The sequence below is a fragment of the Lycium ferocissimum genome, chromosome 10 (assembly GCF_029784015.1).
Source record: "Lycium ferocissimum isolate CSIRO_LF1 chromosome 10, AGI_CSIRO_Lferr_CH_V1, whole genome shotgun sequence".
NCBI classification, from domain to species: domain Eukaryota; kingdom Viridiplantae; phylum Streptophyta; class Magnoliopsida; order Solanales; family Solanaceae; genus Lycium; species Lycium ferocissimum.
The window spans coordinates 31,380,237-31,403,123 of NC_081351.1; the positions used below are offsets into that span (position 1 = coordinate 31,380,237).

The 22,887-nt window shown below is 33.3% G+C and overlaps 3 protein-coding genes and 1 non-coding gene across 6 annotated transcripts; 3 read left to right on the forward strand and 1 right to left on the reverse strand.

The window, feature by feature from the left end:
- The first annotated feature begins 1,809 nt into the window (after window positions 1–1,809).
- Window positions 1,810–6,986, forward strand: LOC132033371 (UDP-glucuronate:xylan alpha-glucuronosyltransferase 2). Of its 2 annotated transcripts, none has more exons than XM_059423327.1 (4): window positions 1,810–2,329; window positions 2,979–3,633; window positions 5,281–5,688; window positions 6,186–6,986. In XM_059423327.1, the coding sequence occupies exons 1-4, from the start codon at window positions 2,159–2,161 to the stop codon at window positions 6,710–6,712; spliced, it is 1,761 nt and encodes a 586-aa protein (XP_059279310.1). In that variant the 5' UTR covers window positions 1,810–2,158; the 3' UTR covers window positions 6,713–6,986. The 2 variants fall into 2 exon arrangements, with proteins under 2 accessions (XP_059279310.1, XP_059279311.1); XM_059423328.1 differs by having other exon boundaries at window positions 2,196–2,334.
- Window positions 3,891–3,963, reverse strand: TRNAR-CCU (transfer RNA arginine (anticodon CCU)). Its single transcript has one exon. It is a non-coding gene; the product is annotated as a tRNA-Arg (tRNA).
- Window positions 6,987–9,684: 2,698 nt separating the features above from the next.
- On the forward strand, window positions 9,685–14,746 carry LOC132033372 (UDP-glucuronate:xylan alpha-glucuronosyltransferase 2-like). The gene is made up of 5 exons (XM_059423329.1): window positions 9,685–10,195; window positions 10,424–10,676; window positions 11,150–11,542; window positions 12,789–13,172; window positions 13,971–14,746. Exons 1-5 carry the CDS (start codon window positions 10,031–10,033, stop codon window positions 14,489–14,491), a joined length of 1,716 nt encoding a protein of 571 aa, XP_059279312.1. The 5' UTR covers window positions 9,685–10,030; the 3' UTR covers window positions 14,492–14,746.
- Window positions 14,747–16,868: 2,122 nt separating this feature from the next.
- On the forward strand, window positions 16,869–22,825 carry LOC132033373 (protein WEAK CHLOROPLAST MOVEMENT UNDER BLUE LIGHT 1-like). 2 transcript variants are annotated; one of them, XM_059423330.1, is made up of 3 exons: window positions 16,869–17,059; window positions 19,452–20,447; window positions 20,667–22,825. In XM_059423330.1, exons 2-3 carry the CDS (start codon window positions 19,488–19,490, stop codon window positions 22,500–22,502), a joined length of 2,796 nt encoding a protein of 931 aa, XP_059279313.1. In that variant the 5' UTR covers window positions 16,869–17,059; window positions 19,452–19,487; the 3' UTR covers window positions 22,503–22,825. The 2 variants fall into 2 exon arrangements, with proteins under 2 accessions (XP_059279313.1, XP_059279315.1); XM_059423332.1 differs by lacking the exon at window positions 16,869–17,059 and adding an exon at window positions 17,959–18,660.
- Window positions 22,826–22,887: the final 62 nt, after the last annotated feature.

The window sequence follows — 22,887 nt, forward strand, 5'->3', positions numbered from 1 at the left end:
GTCAAAATGTCATTGCACTTTTTTGGCTTTGCCAAAAAAGACTTGCAAGCCTACGTTTTACTTCTAAAAATGAATGATATTGAAGCTAGCTAGACTATGTACCTAAAAGAGAGAATATTTAGCTCATCCGCAACTACTATGTTCTTTCCATTAACATAGTTTACGATGTTGTTAACAACGTAATTTCGATAATTTCCTTTGTGATTAAAAAAAGGAAAAGAAAGATGATAGATAACAAGGGTATGGTGCTTATTAGTTCCAGTATTGGGTGTCCTGTTATGAGATAGAGTAATATTCATGTAATTATTGAAAGGGTTGACATTGAGTGTACAACAATGATTTTCTACCCAATATCTCGTGTTTGGTGGACGTGGCAGTCTATTGTTTTGGTAAGGAGTGGTTATCCCACCTAAAGCCTATTAAAATGATCATTTGTTAAAGGCGATCATTGCTGTTTCTTACTTAATTTTCTTTTGTTTATTATGGCATATGTACAAGTTATAAAAATGTGTAGAAAATCAAGTATTGGTGCGACCTTGCGATTTCGTAACAGCTAAAAGCGACATTTCCTTGTTCATAAGACATTGACAAGGCAACTACAAAAGTTGTTGGCAAAGGCCTTTGCTTTTTAGCAATTTAGTTAAGCTATTTGGAATCGTGGATTTTCAAAATTTCTTTAATAATCGTCTTTTCATGCTTTATTTTATAACAGGTATTGTAAAAATTTATCTGTACCGGATGTACCATATTAATTTATCATGATTAAGTCATAAGTGATTTAATGACGTGAGAACATATATTAGCTAATCTTAATTAAATAAGAGAAGTAAAAATATACAAACACGTCATGCATCGATTAGTTTGGTGTATACGAGTGAAAATCATTTCCATCCCCCAACATTGTGTTAAAATCAAAATTTTCAATTAACTTTAAACAATAAACATTCTTCCCCTTTTATCCTAAATGACTTTCGTAAATGTCTATTTTACCCTTATATTATCAATCTTTATCATTTTTTTACTTCTTTAATATCATGATATTTTTCATTTTTAGTCAATGTAACAAATTTTCTATGGAAAAAAAATAAATATTGCTTTTGCGACGAAAAAAGAAAAGTGAGAAATACCAATTGAATATATACGTTAATGATGTTTTATAATAAAATAAATGAACATGATCAAAAACTAGTTTTATTGAGAGTATCAAAACTCTAGTATCTATTTGGACAAGTGAAAATAAAAAGTAACGGTAATTTTAACACTTATTTCAATGCAGGTAATACAAAAATAATTAATAAGAAATAGAGATATTTTATAACAAATTTTTAAACTATTATATATCTATATTGTAAAAACAACAACATACTCAGTGGAATTCAACCAAGTGGGGATATATTTATATCGTAAATGAATTTTAAAAATAATTTAAAAACTATTCTATTAGAGACAACCACAATTCGTTTATTTATATAGACAACAGAAAAAATAATGAAGTGAAAATTAAATACACATGCATGTACTGATGTACATACAAAAAAGTACATGTTTAATGTATGTAATATCATTTGGAATATTTTAAACCTTTTATAGCAGGTTATTTATCTCATTTGTTAGGTTGTTAATTCCACTTTTATAAATAGTCATTTATAGCGTTTTTTAGTGACCTGATCAAAGGAGATAGAAGTTAAACTCAATGACTTGCCCTTCCTTTAAAGAAAAACAAATTGACTCTACGGTCATTATCAACTCGTTATCTTGATAATTAAGGATACAATAGTTTTCTCTTTCCCAAACTGAATAATAATTAAAAACAGCACTCAAAACATATGACAAACAATTTAAAGCTCCTTCCCTTATTTTGATCTCCAAGTGAAGGAAATCTAAAAGGACAAGGAAACAACACTTGGAGCTTTCCTAGTAGTTCTAATTACTTATTCCCTAATCTTTTCATAATTAGGCCTCCTCTCTGTCTCTCTAACAACAATTGCCAAATCCCTTTTAAATATAAGCTAATCACTCGGATTAACTTAATATTCTCTCTACTTCCTCACTATACAATTATTTAGCTTGGAGAGAGAGTGAAAGTGTACATTTTATATAGCACCAGAACTAGCACATTGCTTTCTACACTGTTTTATTTTTTTCCTCTCTTGGGAAGATGATTATGAAGTCCCTTCCTTCTAAAGCATTGATCATTAAAATCAACTTGGTTTTCTTGGCTTGCTTCTTAATTGCTTATGTTGCTATTCTTTTCAAGCCATCAACTTCTGTTTATCATGAATATGCAGCATCCCTTGTTAGATGTTCATTGAGAGAATGCCATCATAAGGTAAGGTGAGCTTTTTTTGTTTCTTTGTAGAAAAAATTACTTCGAAGTATACTAATTTTACACTCCGTTATACTTCGGAGATATTCGTATTCGTGGCATTAGCGAACTGTCCGGTATTCGCTTATGACTTTAATGGACGAAACCGTGCTGGACCAGGGTATAACAAGACGATTTACTAATGTCAAATGTATGAATGAATCCAGGGTATAACAAATGATAAAATTAGGATACTTTGTAGAGTAAGGTGAAAATTCCTTGTTTTTAAAAAGATAAAAAATTCAATGTTCTTATTTGTTGTTCGAAATATCTTAATTTTACACTTCATAATGCTTTGTGGTTATTCATTCCATTGTCGTTAGCAAACCGTCTTGTATTTGCTCTTGATTTTAATGAACAAATTTACGTTGGATCCTTGTCAAAGTCAAGAGCAAGTATGATCAAATTTGCTAACACCAAAGGTACGAACGACTCCAAAGTATACGGAAGGGTAAACTTAAGATATTTGGTAGGATACGGCATAAATGCATTTTATTTGTACCATCTGTTCTCCTTTTCATTCAGTTCAAGAAAGTTATAAATCAAGATTCATCTATTTGAAAAGAGAAAAACCCCATGAAGTATTTTTCCTTATTTTTCTTGTTTTAAACAGGGAGAAGGAGGAATAAAGATGAAAGCAGTGTTAGAAGAACGAGCTATGGAAGAACGAGCTATGGAAAATGGAGCAAAGGCAGAGAAGATGATGGTGAAGCGCGAAAAGCCAAGTTTTTTAAATAAAATGGGGAGAGGAATGAAGATAGGAATGGTGAATATGGAAGGTGAAGATGTTAGTGAATGGAAGGTCCATGGACAGATAATCAAAGTGAATTTCGAGAAAGTTTCGGATTTATTAGAATGGAAAGACTTATTTCCAGAATGGATAGATGAAGAAGAAGAGATGGATGGTAACGAGTGTCCAGAAATACCAATGCCAGATTTCAATAACTATAGTTACATGGACATAATAGTTGTGAAATTACCATGCAAGTATCCACAAGAAGGGTGGGGAAAAGATGTTTATAGGCTACAAGTGAATCTTGTGGCTGCAAATTTGGTTGTGAAAAGAGGAAAAAGGGATTTGAAAAATGGGAAAATGAAGTTGATTTTCCTGAGTAAGTGTAGGCCTATGGTGGATATGTTTAGATGTGAGGAGTTAAAGAAAAAAGAAGGGGATTGGTGGTATTATAAGACAGATATGGAGAAATTGGCTCAAAAGGTTTCATTGCCAATTGGTTCTTGTAATTTGGCTTTGCCTCTCTGGGGAAAAGGTATGTTACACTTACAAATATTACTACTTGTTTGCTACAATTGCTAATGCAAGATTTCTTCTTTTCTTTATCTTTCTTGATATCTCGAAGTTGATTCTAGCTTGTAAAACCATCAAACATTACGTTTTCGAAAAATTAAAATTTCCGTTATAACATTTTAGACTACACTTATCATAAGAAATAACACGGTCAGTGTGTGAGAGACTTAAATCCTTAAGCAGTATTGGAATGTGTTAAATCGAAAAAAAGAGATATAACGCGCCAGGTAGGGGTCGAACCTACGACTTTCTGCTTAGGAAACAGACGCTCTATCCACTGAGCTACAGGCGCTTGGATGTTCGAGGGTACTAAAATTTTACTACTATTATTTATAGCCCTTTAAAAAAAATCTTCTTGAGTGGTTTCTCTTCACCTAATCGTAATATTATTTTCAAACGTTTTCGTCACCTAAGTGTAATAATCGTATCAAATGTTTTGCTCCTCACTTAATTGTAATAATCTTCTTAAATGTTGTTGGCAAGGTGAGGATTGTCTGACATCTAACTTGGCTATTTTTGTAAGACAATCGATGGTATAATTATGAGTTTTAAGTAATTATATACACACCAAGTGTGTGGAACTTTTACACCATCAAATCATTTTACTTATTGTAGCAAGCCAACAGGTAGCCTGTCGTACTTTCAAAATTAAAATTTAAGGAGACTTACCTATAAATATTTTTTGAATAATGTGATAATGTAAAATATTTCTTACACTGAAGGTTGATTTGAGAGTTTGGTGGCAAAGAGAGGAAGAAAAGCATTATCCTGTTAGTCAGTAAAATGTTTGGTAGATTTTGAGACATCAATTGTGTCTACTTACAGTTTTGCATGTAGAATAGAGATACAAAATAGGCAAAGGCGTGTCATGAAAATTGCACGAAAATGATATCAATTATACTTTTTTCTTCATAGAAACTAGAAAGTCAACGAAAATAAGAGCTAGCCACCAGCTTTGCTCCCTTCAATTAATCAAGAAGCTAATAATATAAATTAATTGAACATAAGATGCAAACTAAAATATCTAAGTTCACATGCTGGAGCTTTCTGTTACTTCACTAACCTCCAATATTACATCTATTGCTCTTTTTTCAACTATAAGTACCGATTGAAAAATATGAAGTGTTATTATACAACTCGTTTTCATATAATTGCATTCAATATATAGTACTATGAGTTAACTTCTTTATTGCATAATGTTTTCACTATCAGACAATTCATAATGAGTGGATTTGGACTCAGAGGCGAAATAAGGATGTGAACCTTATGGGTTCTGGATTCTCGAACATGATTTTCAAGTGTTAGTAATTGAGTTTTGAATTTAATTTTTTTAAATATTAAGTGATATTTTTAAGAGATAAAAAAGTTAGACTAAAATTATTGGGTTCTACCCAATCCACATGTTTATATATTACCTATGTACCTGGATTTTAGTATTAGTAAAATAAGGAAGGTTACCTGCTACAAATAGTAAATACATTTTTAAATAAAATTCTTTATACTTTCAGTAGATTCGTATACTGTTAATGTATTTGTTTTGCATGCTTTTTTGATATTTTCACTCCCAACTTTTAATTTTATAACATGTTTGGCAAACATTTGATTACAGAAATCAACGAAGTCTATGATATATCCAACATCGAAAGCAGCACAAAAATAGCACGAAGAGAAGCCTACGCCACAGTTCTTCATTCCTCAGAAACATACGTTTGTGGTGCAATAACACTAGCTCAGAGTCTTCTTCGAACCGGAACCAAACGGGACCTTATTCTTCTTCTAGATAACAGTATTTCTGAACCGAAACAAGATGCCCTAATTAGAGCTGGCTGGAAACTCCGGTTCATAAAGAGGATAAGAAATCCTAAAGCTGAGAAAAATACGTACAATGAATACAATTATAGCAAGTTCAGGTTATGGCAGCTCACTAACTATGAAAAGATCATCTTTATTGATGCGGACATTATCGTTCTTCGCAACATCGATATTCTTTTCCATTTTCCTCAGATGACAGCTACAGGTAACACCTACGTACTGTGTCGAGTATTTCAATTTATGTGCCTTACTTTCCTTTTTTGTTTATTTTTGAAAAGAATTATTAGTTCCAATATTCCTATTTCACTCTTAGGTGTGTTTGGAAGGAAGGAAAACATTTTGCACGGAATTGTCCTAGAAAATAAGTAATTTTCTTACTTATTTCTACTGTTTGTAAGTAAGCAGAAAATATTTTCATTTACTTATAATATAGGCAAGTACTACAGAAGTCATGAGTGTGTTAGCCGGTGGAGGTACAGATTTAATTTGGGGTGGATCGGGTGAAGGCATCTTGGGTGGGATGTTGGGGATGGAGAAGAGACAATCAGCATGGCATGGTAGTACTTATATAGAACTTGCTATCTCTATACCATCCTCAAAGTCATTTTCCTGATTTAATTTTGAAGGAACTTTTAGATATATATACGCATATACCGAATTGTCCATTCATTAGTATTTAAATTTTGAATCCGTCATCTATAGGTAACTCTGCGTCAATCTTCAATTCCGGAATAATGGTGATCGAGCCATCAAATTGCACCTTCAAAATGTTCATGCAACGTACAAAAGAGATTGTTTCATATAATGGAGGCGACCAAGGTTTCCTTAATGAAGTGTTTGTATGGTGGCATAGGTTGCCTCGAAGGGTTAATTTTTTGAAGAACTTTTGGTCAAATAATTCGAATGAGGTCAGTCTTAAGAACCAACTATTCGGGGCAGATCCTCCAAAAGTATACGCGATACATTATCTAGGGTTAAAGCCGTGGGTGTGTTACAGAGACTACGATTGTAACTGGAACGTAGGAGATCAACGTGTTTATGCTAGTGATCTTGCGCACAAGACATGGTGGAGGCTTCATGACTCCATGGATGAGACCTTGCAGAAATTTTGTGGGTTGACAAAGCGGAGGAAAATTGAACTAGAATGGGATAGGAAGTTGGCTGGAAAAAAGGGATTTAAAGATGAACATTGGAGGATTAATGCTACTGATCCTAGAAAATTTACTTGATCTCTTTCCCTTATTTCCTTGTTTTCCCTTTTAATTTCCTTTTTTACCTTGAACCTTTGTCGCGTATATATAGCACTAGTGTTTTTGCTCAGAGAATTTTATCAACATGGCCTTCAAATTTTATTATTTATTTATCGTTGTGTATAGAGGATGGTTGTACTCCATTATTTTTGGAACATGAGAGAAGTAGCTATTATATATGTCCCTTTCTTATTTCCTCCTCTATGTACATTTTGGTAAATAGAAATGGTATGGTAATGTTATTATTTCTTCATATGCTATATGGATTCCATCACGTTAATTACCGGTATTTATTTTCCAACTTAGAAATACCTCATTCCGTCCAAGTTTATATGTCTCCAAAACAGAATCATTTATTTGCTTGCTCTGATTTTTGTTTTTTCCTGGAACGGTGAATTTTGCGTTAGCTAAAAGATTTAGTTGTTTGATATATTACTTTCAATGTTAGAAGAAATTAAAAGTTACGTTATGATCTTTGATGTTGGATAGAAGAAAAGGTAAATTAGCCAAATGATTGGGGTGAAGGCCAAGAATTGTTATGCGATAGTGATAGAGTTGAAAAACAAAATGAGTATTATTAGTTGAGCAAACTAATTTTAGGTGCACCTAACAAGTGCTAACAAATTGTTTAAATAGTAAATACATTACAATTCAGGTAACACAGTATATTATAGAAGCTTCCAATGCAAAATCTGAGATGTGGTCGGCTATATATTTTAAAATCAGCAAAAAGTGTCTAATTGGAATAAATTTTAATAATATAAATGTTCAATATGAACACCACTAAGTTTAGATATCTAAGTGAAAAATCGTATCAACTTTAGGTGTCTCCCCATGAGTTCAACCTATTTAAATTCACAAAGGGATAAAACTTGTGCATGTTCAATATTTTTAGTTTTTTTCTTATGTTGGATCCATAGACATGGGGTCCCCTAATATAAAAATAATTGTGAAAATTTAAATTTCACTTCTTTTACCCACTTCCTTGGTCAATTTTATCTTAATTTGGCACTAGGTGAATGGTCTTTTTTTCTTAAAGAAAATACAAAACTTATTACTCTTTTTGTTCAACTTCATGTGGCAAAGTTCTAAGTACAAGAGTCAAAATACTCTATTTTTAAATGAATTCGGACCTAGATTTACTGGGCCATAAGAACCTAGGATTTATTGGGCCATAATACTTTAGTTTTCATTAATTGGGCCTTCATCAAGTTTTAATCAAAGTATCAGAGGTTGATGCAATTTGGACTATTCATAATTTAACTGGACTACTGCTCAAGCTCAGATATTGAGTCACCTATTTGCCAATTTTTTGCGCAGATTGCCTTCATACGGACTGGTCTTTAATTTTTATCTCTGCTTCTTATTTAATTAAAATTTGTGGATTAAAGTATTCTTATTCACTGGTCTAGGAAATCAGAGATTTTACATAGAAATTTTGCCTTGTCCGGCATAAGTTTTATAGAAATGAAGTTATCCAACATAAGTTGTATAGTAACTCATTTGTTCGGCATAAGTTTATAGAAACTTTGGCCCGTCCGGCATAAGTTTTGTAGAAATGAAGTTATGTCAGATAACTTAATTCCTACAAAACTTATGACGGACAAGACAAAATTTCTATGTAATTGTGAAATTAGGTCATAGATAAGGGTAGGCCGATTTTTTTTTTTTTGGATTTCAGGGGTATTTTCAACCACTTTTTTGTTACTTAAAAGTGTCGAAGGACAAAAATTAAATACCAGCTATTTGAGGGACAAAAATTAAAGACCACCCCGAGACAGGAGCATTCGTGCGAATGGCCCCCTATTTGCCCTTGTGATTCTTTTTCCAATTTCGCCCATATGATTTTGGAAGGACATTTTTTATCCTAGTTCATGGACTTATTTTCTGCGTGACCTAATTTTTATCTCGAAAAGAAAATGCAGAAGAAATCCGAAAAGTGGGAATAATTGTCCTAATGGGTCTGCGTTTGGCTGGAAAAATCCAGTCCTATGTGTCTCAATTTGTACTGGCCCCGACTAATTTGTATTCGAGCCACTTAAGGTCTATTAAGCAGAAAAACAATCAATTAAATTTTTTTTCACATTTAAGATTCGAATTTGAGACCTCTGATCAAAGGCGGATGAATATATTAGACATCGCCACAATCATTGCTGGTCATACATTTGTACTTAAATGTTTTCCCTTGATGTATCCATACACATAAGGACAAAACTCATAAAATATCTCACATCAATAATATGGATTTAAGTTATACAATTTCTAATCAATTAATGTGTATTTGTCGTATTCCTTTGGTTACTAAGCTTATTTTTATGAATTAATGACTAAGTAATTACTATCTTTTTAAATAATGTAAAAGAAATTATATTTCCCGTGTCACTTTAATTACAAAAGTATCACCTTAATTAAAAAAAATATCTCATAATAAGTGTCATCTTAGGAAATCAAGATATAAATTGGCTAGATTTTTTCAATTTTACCCTTAGATAAAAAGACAAGTTAAATTAATATCTAAATGATGATGAAAAAGCTACATAGTAACTTGGTATTATTAAATTCTTAATATTAAAAGGTTCACTACTTGTGCATGCGCTAATCAGGAGAAAAAATAATTTATTTTCATTATATAAGGTAATTTAATAAATTTTATATTATTAATTTTTTAATATACGTATTTTTTATTAAGGTGACACTTATAAAACGGAGGGAGTACAGATTAAAGAAGGTAAACAAAAGAAGTGTCGAGATAATCTCGCTACTGAAATGCATGCGTTACAGCTTCAACGTCGGCGGATCTGTCATAGACATAAGAGCTCAGCACGTGACACTTTTTGCCTGTTATAATCACTCCATAATTAAATACAACTTCTTTTCTTTTTTCAAGAGACAGAACGCGTACGGTAAACAGTATTAAAAGATCCTTCTTTTGATCCGACCCTTATATTGCTGCCAAGTATGCTAATCACCCAAATTAATTATTGTCTCGGTTTGCTACAATTATTAGTCAGAGAATGCATTCTTTACGCTCAGTATATTTTAACTTTTGTGTAACCTATTTTATTTTTAAGAATAATAATTTAAGATTCATAATTAATTAATTATGAGTAGTGCTGACACTCGTAATTTTTTAATATGTTATATGTTATAAAAATTCTTCGTATGATTTTTTTTATATTTTAACGATTTAACTCTCCTTAGTGAAAATCTAACTCGGTCACTATTATGAGCTATTAAATCCTGTTGTAGAGTATTCCTATTGAACTAGTAGCATTTTGGTTTCTGGAAACGTTGATTATGAAGTCCCTTCCTTCAAAGGCTTTGATAATCAAAATCAACTTAGTTTTCTTGGTCTGTTTTTTAGTTGCTTATGCTGCCCTTCTTCACTGGCAATTATCTTCTGTTTATCACGAATATTCAACATCTCCTATTAAATGCACACTGTGCCAATGTCATCACAAGGTAAGTGACCTTTTTTTTTTTTCAGTTCAAAAAGGTAAAATCGCTAATATTTGACGGACGTCTTGTTGGAATTTGGCTAGTTCATAAGGGATTTCTGATGAAAAATCCGTAGAAAAAGTTATCAACGAGCTAAATTCCATAGGAAATTAGCGATGGTATGATAGTAAAACAAGTTTATCTTTTTGAAAAGAGAAAAATAGCCTTGAAGTATTTTCTTGTATTGTGAAGGTGGAAGCTGCAGGTATAAAGATGAACGCATTATTAGAAGAATCAATTGGGAATGAGACAAAGGCAATATTGAAGAAAATGGTGAAACACAAAAAGCCAAGTTTTGTGAATGAAATAATGGGGAGAGGAATGAAGATAGGAATGGTGAATATGGAAGGGGAACATGTTAGTGAATGGAGAGTCCATGGGCAGATAATAACAGTACAATTCCAGAAGGTTTCAGAGTTGTTGGAATGGAATGACTTGTTTCCAGGTAAAGTATGTGGCAAATGGGCGAATTGGGTCAAACTTAAACTGATCAAATCAGTAAAGGGGTAATAATTCAATTACTCATCTAAAGTTTGATTACGTCAAAATGGATTATGTTGGGTCAAATAACAGGTCATAATCGGACTTGCCCAATATAATCCGATGTCCCTTCCTTTTTTATTTTAATTTTTGCAAAAAAAAAAGGTGAAAGTTAATGTATTTTCTTGAATTATTAGCTTAAGGTCTTCCAGAGTTACATCATTCATATCTTCAATTTTGATGTTTAATTTGGGATGTTGCATTTTGACATGTTGTATCACAATATTTGATTTGTTTTGGCCCAATATTTTGATTGGTCATTTCGACTTCAAACCTATTGATTCAAGCTAACAAGTTAGTCATAATCCCTCCCTTTAGACTTGAACGGGTTAGACGAGTTACTAAAAGATGAATTGATTTTGCCACCTTTATTTCCAGGACAGGTATATGAGGAATTAGAAGAGATGGATGATCGACAAACATGTCCAGAGATACCAATGCCACCTTTCTATAGCTATAGTTACATGGACATAATAGTAGTGAAATTACCATGCAATTATCCACAAGAAGGCTGGAGAAGAGATGTTCTTAGACTACAAGTTCATCTTGTGGCTGCAAATTTGGCTGTGAAGAGAAAAAAGGGTAAGAATGGAAAGATGAAATTGATCTTTTTGAGTAAGTGTAGGCCTATGATGGAGATTTTCAGATGTAAAGAATTAAAGAGAAGGGAAGGAGATTGGTGGTATTATGAGCCAAATATGGCTAAGTTAGAACAAAAAGTTTCATTGCCAATTGGTTCTTGCAAATTGGCTTTGTCCCTCAGGGAAAAAGGTATGTTACAGTTTCAAAATTTTTATTGCTTAATTATACTTGCATTTCTTCTTTTCTTTATTTTTGTGACACTAATTAGAACATGATTATATATTGCTAGCAAATAATACAGTTGGTAGTATCAACAATACATTCTCAAAAATAAAAGAAAGCGCCAAGTGGGGGTCAGATATATAACTGTCGGTGTACAGATGAAGTTAAAAATTTTATTCTTAAATGTTGTTGACAGATCGGAGTGGAATCGACCTAATATTGTTGGAAACTAAATTTGTTAGCAGTTTTTTTTGTTATAGCCTAATTGATTGAGATATAAATAATTATTGGTGGGAACTTGATTACAAGTTGGTAATTTAGTGTCAGATGTTTCAGTGAAGGCATTATTTGCTTGTAAGTACCAAAGGATACGGTCCTTTTTGGAAAAACAAATGGGGTACTTGTGTGTAGAAACTACAAAAGAGCGAAGGCCTGTTATGAAATACACATGAATGAAATAGATTTATACTTTTTGTTGATACAATACAATATGATCAACAACCCACTCCTTTTCTCTCTTCAACTTATCACCTTATCAACTGTAAATACATTTATTACCGCAATTTTCTGCTTTTTAAAACGTTCTTCGTTTTAGCAAAAAACCATATCAACTCCTCTCATCATATACTAGAAACTTCAATCTATATAAAAGAAAAAAATACTTTGAACATAAGATCCAAAGTGATTTTTCTCTGTTTTCTTTCTAATGGCAAAGGTGGATCTATCTATAAATAACTAATTAACCACCAAAATTGTCCTTTGTTAAACATCACTTATTAATATAAAAACATATAGTATCAGTGTGTCACTGAACCAAATCGTTATCACATGGGGCAACTGATAATTTTATTCCATGTTTATTCTTCAGTCGTAGTTTCTTAGTAGTAATTAAGTTGACTACTTGTCTGCTTTCTCATTTCTATTGAAAAAGACTCATACGTTTCTCTAGTTTGAAACTATTTAAAAATTAGCTTCCCATTTTTACCCTTAATTGCTTAACGTGTTTGGATCCAATTGATATAAAAGATCAAACTTTTAAAAATAGACAAAAAATAAAAAGATATGTGAAACTCTGACTACTACTCAATTACTATTGATAGTATGCGTATATTTAGTTTATTTATGAGAAACTTTCTTACATATCTTAAACTCCGTCACATCAAGTGAAATTGAGGACTTATATAAAATGTTTGACAAACATTTATCATTTCAGAAATCAACGAGGTCAGCACGAAGTTAAGAAGTAGAGAAGCTTACGCCACAATTCTTCATTCATCTGGAATATATGTATGTGGTGCAATAACACTAGCTCAGAGTCTTCTTCGAACTGGAACCAAACGTGACCTTATCCTTCTCCTTGATGAAAAAATCTCCGAACCCAAACGCGACGCTCTTATCAAAGCCGGGTGGAAACTTCGGTTCATAAAGAGGATAAGAAACACTAGAGCTGAGAAAAACTCGTACAATGAATACAATTATAGCAAGTTCAGGTTATGGCAAATCACTGACTATGACAAAATCATCTTCATTGACGCTGATATCATCGTTCTTCGTAACATCGACCTTCTTTTCCATTTTCCTCAATTGTCAGCTACAGGTAATTTAGTATAGCACTTTTTTTTCTAGGAATACATATGTGTGTAAATATGTGTCTTACAGCCGTTTGGTCAAATTTACAAAATCTGCTTATTCTGAAAAATATTTTTTTTTGCAAAAGTAAGGTATTTTGAAAATTATTTTTCTAGAATAGCAATTTGTAGTTAACTAATCAATTTAAAAAGCATTTTTGTTAATATTAGAGCAGTAATTTGTGTTTGACCAAGCATCAAAAAATGCTTTTGAGGAGAAGCTGTTTTTTTTTTTTTTTTTTTTTTCTGAAAAATGTTTGAAAAATAACCGCTTAAATGACCAAACGCCTAAACTCTCTAAAATAAGCATTTAAAAAAAAAAAAAAAGACCTTTTTCTTTCTGAAAAAACGTGATCAAACGCCTAAACTGTCTAAAATAAGCATTTAAAAAAAAAAGACACTTTTGACTATCTAAAAGCTTGGCCAAACTAGCTATTAGTTTGATACGAAACATATAACTTTTACTTCAAATATGTCTTTGAAATTTAAGATATAATATAAAAGTGAATTTTGAATTTTGAGTTTTAAAACTAAAAGTATATATAATAGTAGACTACTGAATATACCTTTTGAATCTGGCAGTTTCATTCATGTCATGCCTTCAGGGTGTTATTAAGGGTAAACAATGTTAAAATAAAAAGCTTATTAACTATAAAAAGTGACGTTCTTTTTGAAATATAGGGAAGTAGAAAACACAATCGAATCAGAGGAAGTATATATCAGACTGTTGATATACTAAATGAGTAAATGGTTTTTCAATGTTACAGGGAATGCTGGATCAATCTTCAATTCTGGAGTAATGGTGATCGAGCCATCAAATTGCACCTTCAACATCTTCATGCAAAGTACAAAAGACATTATTTCATATAACGGAGGTGACCAAGGTTTTCTTAATGAAATATTTGTGTGGTGGCATAGGTTGCCTAGAAGAGTAAACTATTTTAAGAATTTCGAAAATTTGAATGAGGTTAGTGCTAAGAACCAATTATTCAAAGCAGATCCTCCACAACTGTATGCGATACATTATCTCGGGTTAAAGCCATGGGTATGTTACAGGGACTATGATTGTAATTGGGACGTTGGTTATTTACGTGTTTATGCTAGTGATGTCGCACATAAGACATGGTGGAAATTACATGATGCCATGGACGAGAAGTTACAGAAATTTTGTGGGTTGACAAGTCAGAGGAAAACAGAGTTATATTGGAGTAGAAAGAAGGCAGAAGATTTGGGATTAAAAGATGAACATTGGAGGATTAATATTACTGATCCTAGAAGATTGACTTAACTTCTTGAATTGGGTTCTTCTAACTATTTTTAGTTTCCCTTTTGTTTATGTATATGCTCTTTCGTTTTTCCTTTAAAACTTTTTCACCCATCATACTAGTCTTTTTACACAAGAAAAATTATATGGATGGCCTTATTGACTTAATTTATTTATGTGTATAGATAGACATGCATGATTAATGTAGAGACAGATATATGATTTGAATCTTTGGGTACATTCGTAAGTCTACAACCACTAAATTTATTGGATTGGGTATCTATCATTTGTACGTACTTAATAATTTTATTAACACATATGCATTGCCTAAGCCAAAATCTATAAGTTCAAAACTTCAGATGAACCCAAAGCTCATGGGATATGCCACTGAAAAATGGCTAAATATATTCCTTTCATATTTGTTCGAGTTCATTTTTCAAATGGTCATTTAGTTTATGTTTTTTCTCAGCCAAAATGACTAAACTAATGTTTACTAAATGAAATAGACAATCGAAGGTCCCATGAGAAGTCACGTAACATTCTACTAAGAAGTGGAGGATTTAACATATATTCTACGGGTTCACAGGAACTCAATAACTTTTATTCAGACATTCACTAAATATTTATAAATATATAATTAACTTTACATTAACTTGAGGTCATTGTAAGAAATCATAAACTATAAATCCTAGATCCGCCCCGCTAATAGCATGCTACATTGACAGACATGCACAGGTGGCTATGCCATGTCAGCCCTAGACAAATTAAGTTTAATCTGATGTCCAAGTGATGAAGCAAACTTTCCACCTTTGAGTAAAGTATTTAGTTTTTGAAACTTGCAGATACACCTGTTTTTGAGTGAAAATCTGCAAGCATGTGTAGGTAATAACGTCGTATTGACTAAAATTTCAAGATCTTTAAATTCCTATCGCCCTTCCTTAATGAGTAATCAATAATTTTATTGATGTTGGAATAGTAAGGTGAAATGACCAAAAAAGTTCTTATTTTCTAAACTAATAAGTAATTCAAGTTGAAATATTTTTTTTAGTTAAAGTGATAGATAAAAGAGACTGGAGAAATAGTTCCTATAAAATAATTAAATATAATTTTAAAAAAAATAATAGCATCACAATTTGATTGCAGTATCCTCATTTAACTCTTAGTCACACGTTTTATAGCCATGAAATCTCAGGTCATGTTTAAAAATCACAAACTTTTTAAAAAAAACAACATTCTTTCTCAAATTTCATATGTGTCTAGCCAAACTAACGTTACATAAATGCAAACGTTAATATAGTTGGGAGACAAGAGAGAGAAATAATGAAGGGAGAGAGAATAACGGAAGCTGAGTTTAGAAGGTTAGTTGAGAGACGCAGATTCCTTTAATGGTCAATAAACACTTACACCTTTTTCCTCCCTTCTAAACCACAATTTCTCTTTACATAAGATTATTAGTAATTAATAATTACTTTATTTATAGGGCAAAGGTGCAAAATATATCCCTCAACTTTGCGATTTAGAGCAGATATACCTCTCACATAAAAGTTCGATATATATATACTCTTGTTACAAAATAAGCAAGTAAATATACATTCAATTATAAAATAAATATACCATTTTGCCGAATTTAATCAATCAACTAATACTACTTATTATCTCATAAAGTTATTCTTCTTTTTTATTCCAATTTTTTTAACAAAAAAAGTAACTTTCTAAGATAACAAGTATAATTAATTGACCTTTTAGAAATCAGCTTTGTTTAATACAGCCACAGAAGATTAAAGTTGTAACCTACTTAGTAGTTTTCATTTTACGTTACACCAACTTCTCTTCTCTTTTTCAAACCACATATCTTTTTGGCAATAATTAATTATTAACTTATCTATAGTAAATTCATCTCCAGATCCTTTACAGATGATATAAGGTTGAAGGTATGATTTAGTTGGTCCTAATTGTACTTTACACCAATCTCTTTTTCCTCCTTTAATTTCTATACCATAATTTTTCTTTTCCTAAAATAGTTACTACTCCATTGTTAGCTTATTTATTACCAATATCTAATTTAGTAGTTGTAACTTAATGGCAGTAATTTCACATTACATCATTAGGTTGAAAAGAAAAAACATTACATCATTAGGTGCAAGGTTTCGTACACCGTCTTCTTCTCTCATTTAATTCTTATCTCTAAAAATGTGAAACTACCAACCAAAAATAATAAAAGAGGAAAGAAATTTGAATTTGAATATAAATTTGAGAAAATTCTTTTTTTAGGAAAAATATTTTTTTTTTTCTTAACGGGAAAAAAAACACAAGAGGGACAGGCTCCACCCACGTGTTACAGTAACCTCCTCTTCTAACTCTTATCTATTTTTATATTATTCCTTTTTAAGGAACACTTCTCCCTTTTTTTTTCCTTTTTGTTTTTCAGTGAATTTTGTGACCCCTATATTTTTGTGTATCTTTTTGTTTTATTTCTCTTTTCAAGAGAATACCTACAGAAAGATACATTGAGAAAGAAATAACAAGAGAAATAGATTTTATCATCATTTTGTACTGTCCTTTGATTTTTGACTACTCTCTTGGTGATTCTTGGTAATGTTCCTCTCTTTCTATTTTTTTTTTTTCTTCTTTTTTTGAGTTTTTTGCCCTTCTTTTGGATGGTTTTTAATTTGCTAACATTGATGAGTTTTATCTGCTAATATGTCATTAAGATGTGATTATGTTTTGTGATTAATTGTTATATTATGGGCATTTTTGTTTTGTCATATGATGTATTTGGTAATAAAGCAGCAATCTTTGGATACCCCAGAAAGGATTAGATGTAAATGAAGCCTAAGATGGGATTTAATTGTTATATTAAGGGCATTTGTTTTCTCATATGATGTATTTTGTAATAAAGGAGCAATCTTTGGATACCCCAGAAAGGAGTAGATGTAAATGAAGCATAAGATGAGCTTCAATTTTTATATTAAGGGCATTTGTTTTCTCATATGATGTATTTTGTAATAAAGGAGCAATCTTTGTATATACCATAAAGGATTAGATGTAAATGAAGCCTAAGAGGAGATTCTGAAGTTTTTTTTTTTTAAGCTTCTATTATATGAAGAATGTGTTTAGCTGATAAATTTGAGTTTCAGATTGTTTTCTTGTTTAATGGATTTGGGAGATTTATGTGTATGGGCATTTAGTAATATTTCTGTTTGGTGATTCTTTATTCTGCTTTTGAGTTTTGAAGGTATAAAACTTGCAAGTTGTCATTTTATCCCAATAAAAGTTGTATTTTTTCTATAAAGGTTAATCAAATTTGAAGCTATTTGAAAATTGGATAGTCCTTTTCTTTTAAGAATAAATGTATTTAATTTGAAAGGATAGCAAGTTTGGTTATAGGAGGACGGTGGAGGTAGTCGTAAAGATAATCTATCTTAATGATTCCTCTGGATATTGGATTTGTTGGGATACGCCGACAGAGAAACTTGCTGGGCCGGCTCTAGAGGGTCATATAGCTGACTCTAACTAGCTGAGATTGAAGAATATCTGATAGAATGATTGATAGATTTAGTTTCAAGAGTCTGCTGGTTTTGGCCTATTTGACAGATTTTGGGTAAGTCTGCCATATAGCAACACGTCATAGGATGCTTAATCAGCCCTATAATAGCCAAACATGAATTTTATGTTTAAATATTTGGTTATCTATTGTTGCTTCGTTTATTGAAATTTGTGGTATTTAAGCTTCAAGTAAAATGTCTAATTCCACCCGCACTACTGTTTTTTTAAGATGGAAGTTTATTTAGCTTGATCAATCATGGCCCAACGTGATGGTTTAATTGAAGATATTTCAGATTCTATGATTAATTTATAAGTCCTCAGTTTTAAAGCACGGTTCTTATACTAACACAATGCATATGTTCTAAACAATTGTTCTCATTAACCTGATATCTGACTATCAAATTTTTCTAAAACAAAATAGATATCTGACTATCAACTGATAACATGCTGTAGAATCTACACATGATCAATGTGATTTTAGTTCAGGGCTCAAACAACTTGTTTCAACTTCAAATTTGACACAATTTGTTGCACTTTCTAAACTTTCATGGTATGCACTTGCCTAAGCTAGTTGGAGGATGAAGCTTCCTTATGATTTCTGCACGTAAAAAGGGAACAGTTCGAGCTGCTTTTATATTTTTAATTAGGTAGACTTATCTTATCTTCTTGCTATCAGTTTTATTATAAAGTCATTGATTTGCTGCTTAAAGAAACAGAGCAGTGCCAATAGAAGGATTCTTGTCTCATGGGTGTAGTGATGAACTTCAAATAATAAGATGCTAAATGATCTAACAAGAAGCGTCAATACTTTGTATCTGACTCTAAAATATGAAATGAAAAAGAAGAGGAGGAACTTAATAGGGCCTCCAGATATTTGTTTTCCAGACTTCTCTCCACATATGCTTCAGCATATTCTTTGTAATCGTCTTATTTTTCTATTTCTCGGTTTGTAACGCCTCTTCTTCAACTAGTTCTATTTTTCTGCATCTTTGATTTACTTATTTCTTCAAACTATGATCCTTTCTTCTTCTTTCGGTATACGGGTCCTCTTCTTTTACCACTCCTAATGCTGAGCTTCTCTTTTGCTTTCTCGAGTCTCTTCTATTCTCTTTGTACAATTACTAAAGCATTTAATATGAAATTAAATGACATTACCAGTTTAAACAAAATATGAAATTAAATGCTGAAACTTTTTTCGTTTTGTATTGTGTAAATTGTGCGCTTTACTTCAAAGAGACATGTGCCTTGCTTCTCGCTTTTACGTGAAGCCCTGTTCAGTTTGTTTCTTTTGTTGCGCTTTTCATTCTTAAAAATACTGATTTTACCATATTCCTCAATTGAGAAAATGGTCACATTTACCACAGACATTATATTTTGCATATCTGTTAAAATTATGGCAGGTCTACGTCTCCTAACTTATTCTGTGATTGATATCTAGGTCCCGACTTTGTTAACTTCAGTTCTTAATTAAGAAATGGGAGATGCTAAAGATATGAAGGAAAATGCTCCTACAGTATCGTCCCATGAACCAACGGTTTCCTCTCAAAATGATGATCAATCACATAGTGCAGCTCAAACCGGCCAAAATACCAGTGAAAAAGAGAACTCCAAAATTCAGGAAAAGGCTTCAGAACATTTAAAAGAGGCTCCTCAGAGCTCATCTCTGCAAGAAAGTCAGGCTCCTTCTGGAGGAAATTTAACTTCGGCCGCTCCTATTAAATCGGATGGAGTGAGTGACATTTCTGCAACTGGAACTTCTCAAATGGCTTCTGTTACACCTATGGTTGAGCCGGAAGCCTCACCTCGATTAGTACATGATCTGAAACCGGACTCTTCTGCAGATAGTAGTACGACAGCTCTCTCAGAATCCATATTGGATGCAAAACCAAGTGAAATCTTTGAGCCAGCATTGGACATCAGTGCTAATGGTAAGGTTAACAACCAGCGAAATGATTCCTCTGATGGACCAACAATATTAACCGGGAATTCAGACACATCGCCCTTAAAAGAGGAAAACAAAAAGGAATCTTCTCAACATGTTCAATCTAATCAATCAGAAGTAGAAAAGGAACCTTCTGAACATGTTCAATCTAATCATCCGGAAGTAGAACCAAAAAATGCTTCACCGCTTCATCAGCCAAATAATTCTCCTATTGATGCGGACGAGTCTTCTCCTTTATCCCCTCAAGTGACGAGGAAACCAGAAAATAACAATCACATACTGACACCAGATAACATTGGTCGCCCGCTAGCTAAGTCTTCCACTTTCACAGCAAGGACCTCAGTACCCACTGCTAGTCTGAAGCATCCTAAAAAATCTGACATAAACAAAGGCCACATTGACACAGCTGCGCCAATTGAATCTGTGAAGCAGGCAGTTTCCAAGTTTGGAGGGATCGTTGACTGGAAGGCTCATCGCGTACAGACTGTAGAGGTAATATACACTTCTTGATTTTTTGTTTTTTTTCTGATAGCCGCTTTCCTGTCAGAGATTTCATAACCACTTTATTGCTGCATCTGCAAAGAACATTAGTCTTTGGGCATGTACCCTGTTTCTTTTAGGTGTTTGAGTGGGTCTAAATCCCACATTAATCTCACAATTTTATGTTCTAATCCCTGACTATTAAAAATTTTGTTCTCCTGGCTAATGCAGAGACGGCAACTTGTTGAACAAGAACTAGCAAAAGTGCAGGAGGAGATTCCATTTTATAAAAAACAGTCGCAGGCTGCTGAAGATGCAAAAGTGCTAGTTTTAAAGGAACTAGATAGCACTAAGAGACTTATAGAAGAATTGAAGCTGAACCTGGAAAGAGCACAAAAAGAAGAGCAACAAGCAAAACAGGATTCAGAGCTTGCCAAGCTCCGGGTGGAGGAGATGGAGCAAGGGATCGGCAATGATCTAAGTATTGCAGCGAAAGCACAGCTTGAAGTTGCTAGGGCTAGGCATGCAGCTGCAGTTTCTGAGCTAAAAACCGTAAAATCTGAGTTAGAAGATCTTCGAAAAGATTACGCTTTATTGGTGTCTGATAAAGATGGTGCGGTGCAAAGAGCAGAGGAAGCAGTCTCTGCCTCAAAAGAAGTTGAGAAAACCTTGGAGAATTTAACTATTGAGCTCATCACTGCAAAGGAATCTTTAGAGGCTGCTCATGCTGTACATTTGGAGGCCGAGGAACACAGAATCGCCGCAGCTATGGCAGGAGAGCAAGATGCTTTAAACTGGGAGAAAGAACTGAAGCAAGCAGAAGAGGAACTCGACAGACTAAACCAGCAAATTCTCTCTGCAAAGGATCTCAGAGGGAAACTCGATACTGCTTCAGCCTTGCTACAGGATCTCAAAGCTGAGTTGGCTGCTTACATGGAATCAAAGTTGAATGAAGAAGGAAACCTGACAGAGCCGGAGAAAAGAACTCACGATGAGATACAATCAGCAGTGGCCACAGCTAAGAAAGAACTAGAAGAAGTGAAACTCAACATCGAGAAGGCTACAACTGAAGTAAATTTCTTGAAGGTGGCAGCAGCTTCATTGAAGGCAGAATTGGAAAAGGAAAAGTCAGAACTAGCCGTGATCCAACAGAGAGAAGAAACGGCATCTATTGCTGCTGCATCTCTTGAAGCTGAGTTGAGCAGGACAAAGTCAGAGATTGATCTTGCACAGAAGAAGGAAAAAGAAGCAAGAGAGAAGATGGTAGAGCTTCCCAAGCAACTCCAAGAGGCATCCCAAGAAGCTGATCGTGCAAAATCACTTGCTGAAATTGCACATGAAGATCTGAAGAAGGCAAAGGAAGAAGCTGATTTAGCAAAGGCTGGAGCAAGTACCGTGGAAAGTAGACTACTTGCAGCTAAGAAGGAGATCGAAGCTGCGAAAGCTGCAGAGAAGTTGGCATTAGCAGCTATCACTGCTCTGGAGGAAAGTGAATCAGCTCAAAGAGAAAAAGACGAGGAGACCCCACCTGGAGTAACACTTTCATTGGAGGAGTATTATGAGCTCAGCAAGCAAGCGCATGAGGCAGAGGAGCAAGCTAACAAGAAGATCGCTGATGCTCATACCCAAATAGATGTAGCCAAGGAGTCAGAGCTGAGAAGCCTAAACAGGCTGGAGGAGGTTTATCGCGAGATAACAGAAAGAAAAGAAGCTCTACAAGTTGCATTGGGAAAAGCCGAGAAAGCCAAGGGAGGGAAATTGGCTGTAGAGCAAGAGCTGAGGAAATGGAGAGAGGAGCACGAGCAAAGACGGAAAGCTGGTGGAGCTATTCCACCTAGAATGAGCGTTGAGGAGAGTAAAGAATCAAAGATCCCTGGAAGTGCACCAGAGGCAGCTGCATCTCATGACAGCACAAGTCCAAAAGCACAAGTGCTAGCGAGCAGCACTGAAGCTGATTCATCACCAGATGTGAAAGTTCCAAAGAAAAAGAAGAGGTCCTTCTTCCCAAGGATCTTCATGTTTCTAGGCAGAAGAAAAGCAGCACAGGCCAAGTCTGCTGCTCAATGATTGCTGCATATACAACATCTTGTCATTGTTAAAACTTTTATTTCTCCAAAATTTTTGGCTGTTTGTCTCGGTTGATAAAGCAGAAGGGTAATCTTTCACGATATGTACATACTGAGTATTCTTTTAAGTGTACAATATTAAGTTACTTCAGTCACTCGATAGATAGCACTATAGGAGGAGAATAAGTTTGGCCTAATCGTCATTTGGGGGCTCCTATTTTTAACTGGTTTTTGTAAAGAATAATGAGATTGGGTGAGTGCTTCGTTATTTGGTAGGCATTCAATGTATAATATACCATCATCAAAAGTTCTTTTTTTAATTCAGTCAGCTTCTTATTACCTGCTATCATCCATTTTCTCTAGTTTTTTCCATCTAGTCTTGATTG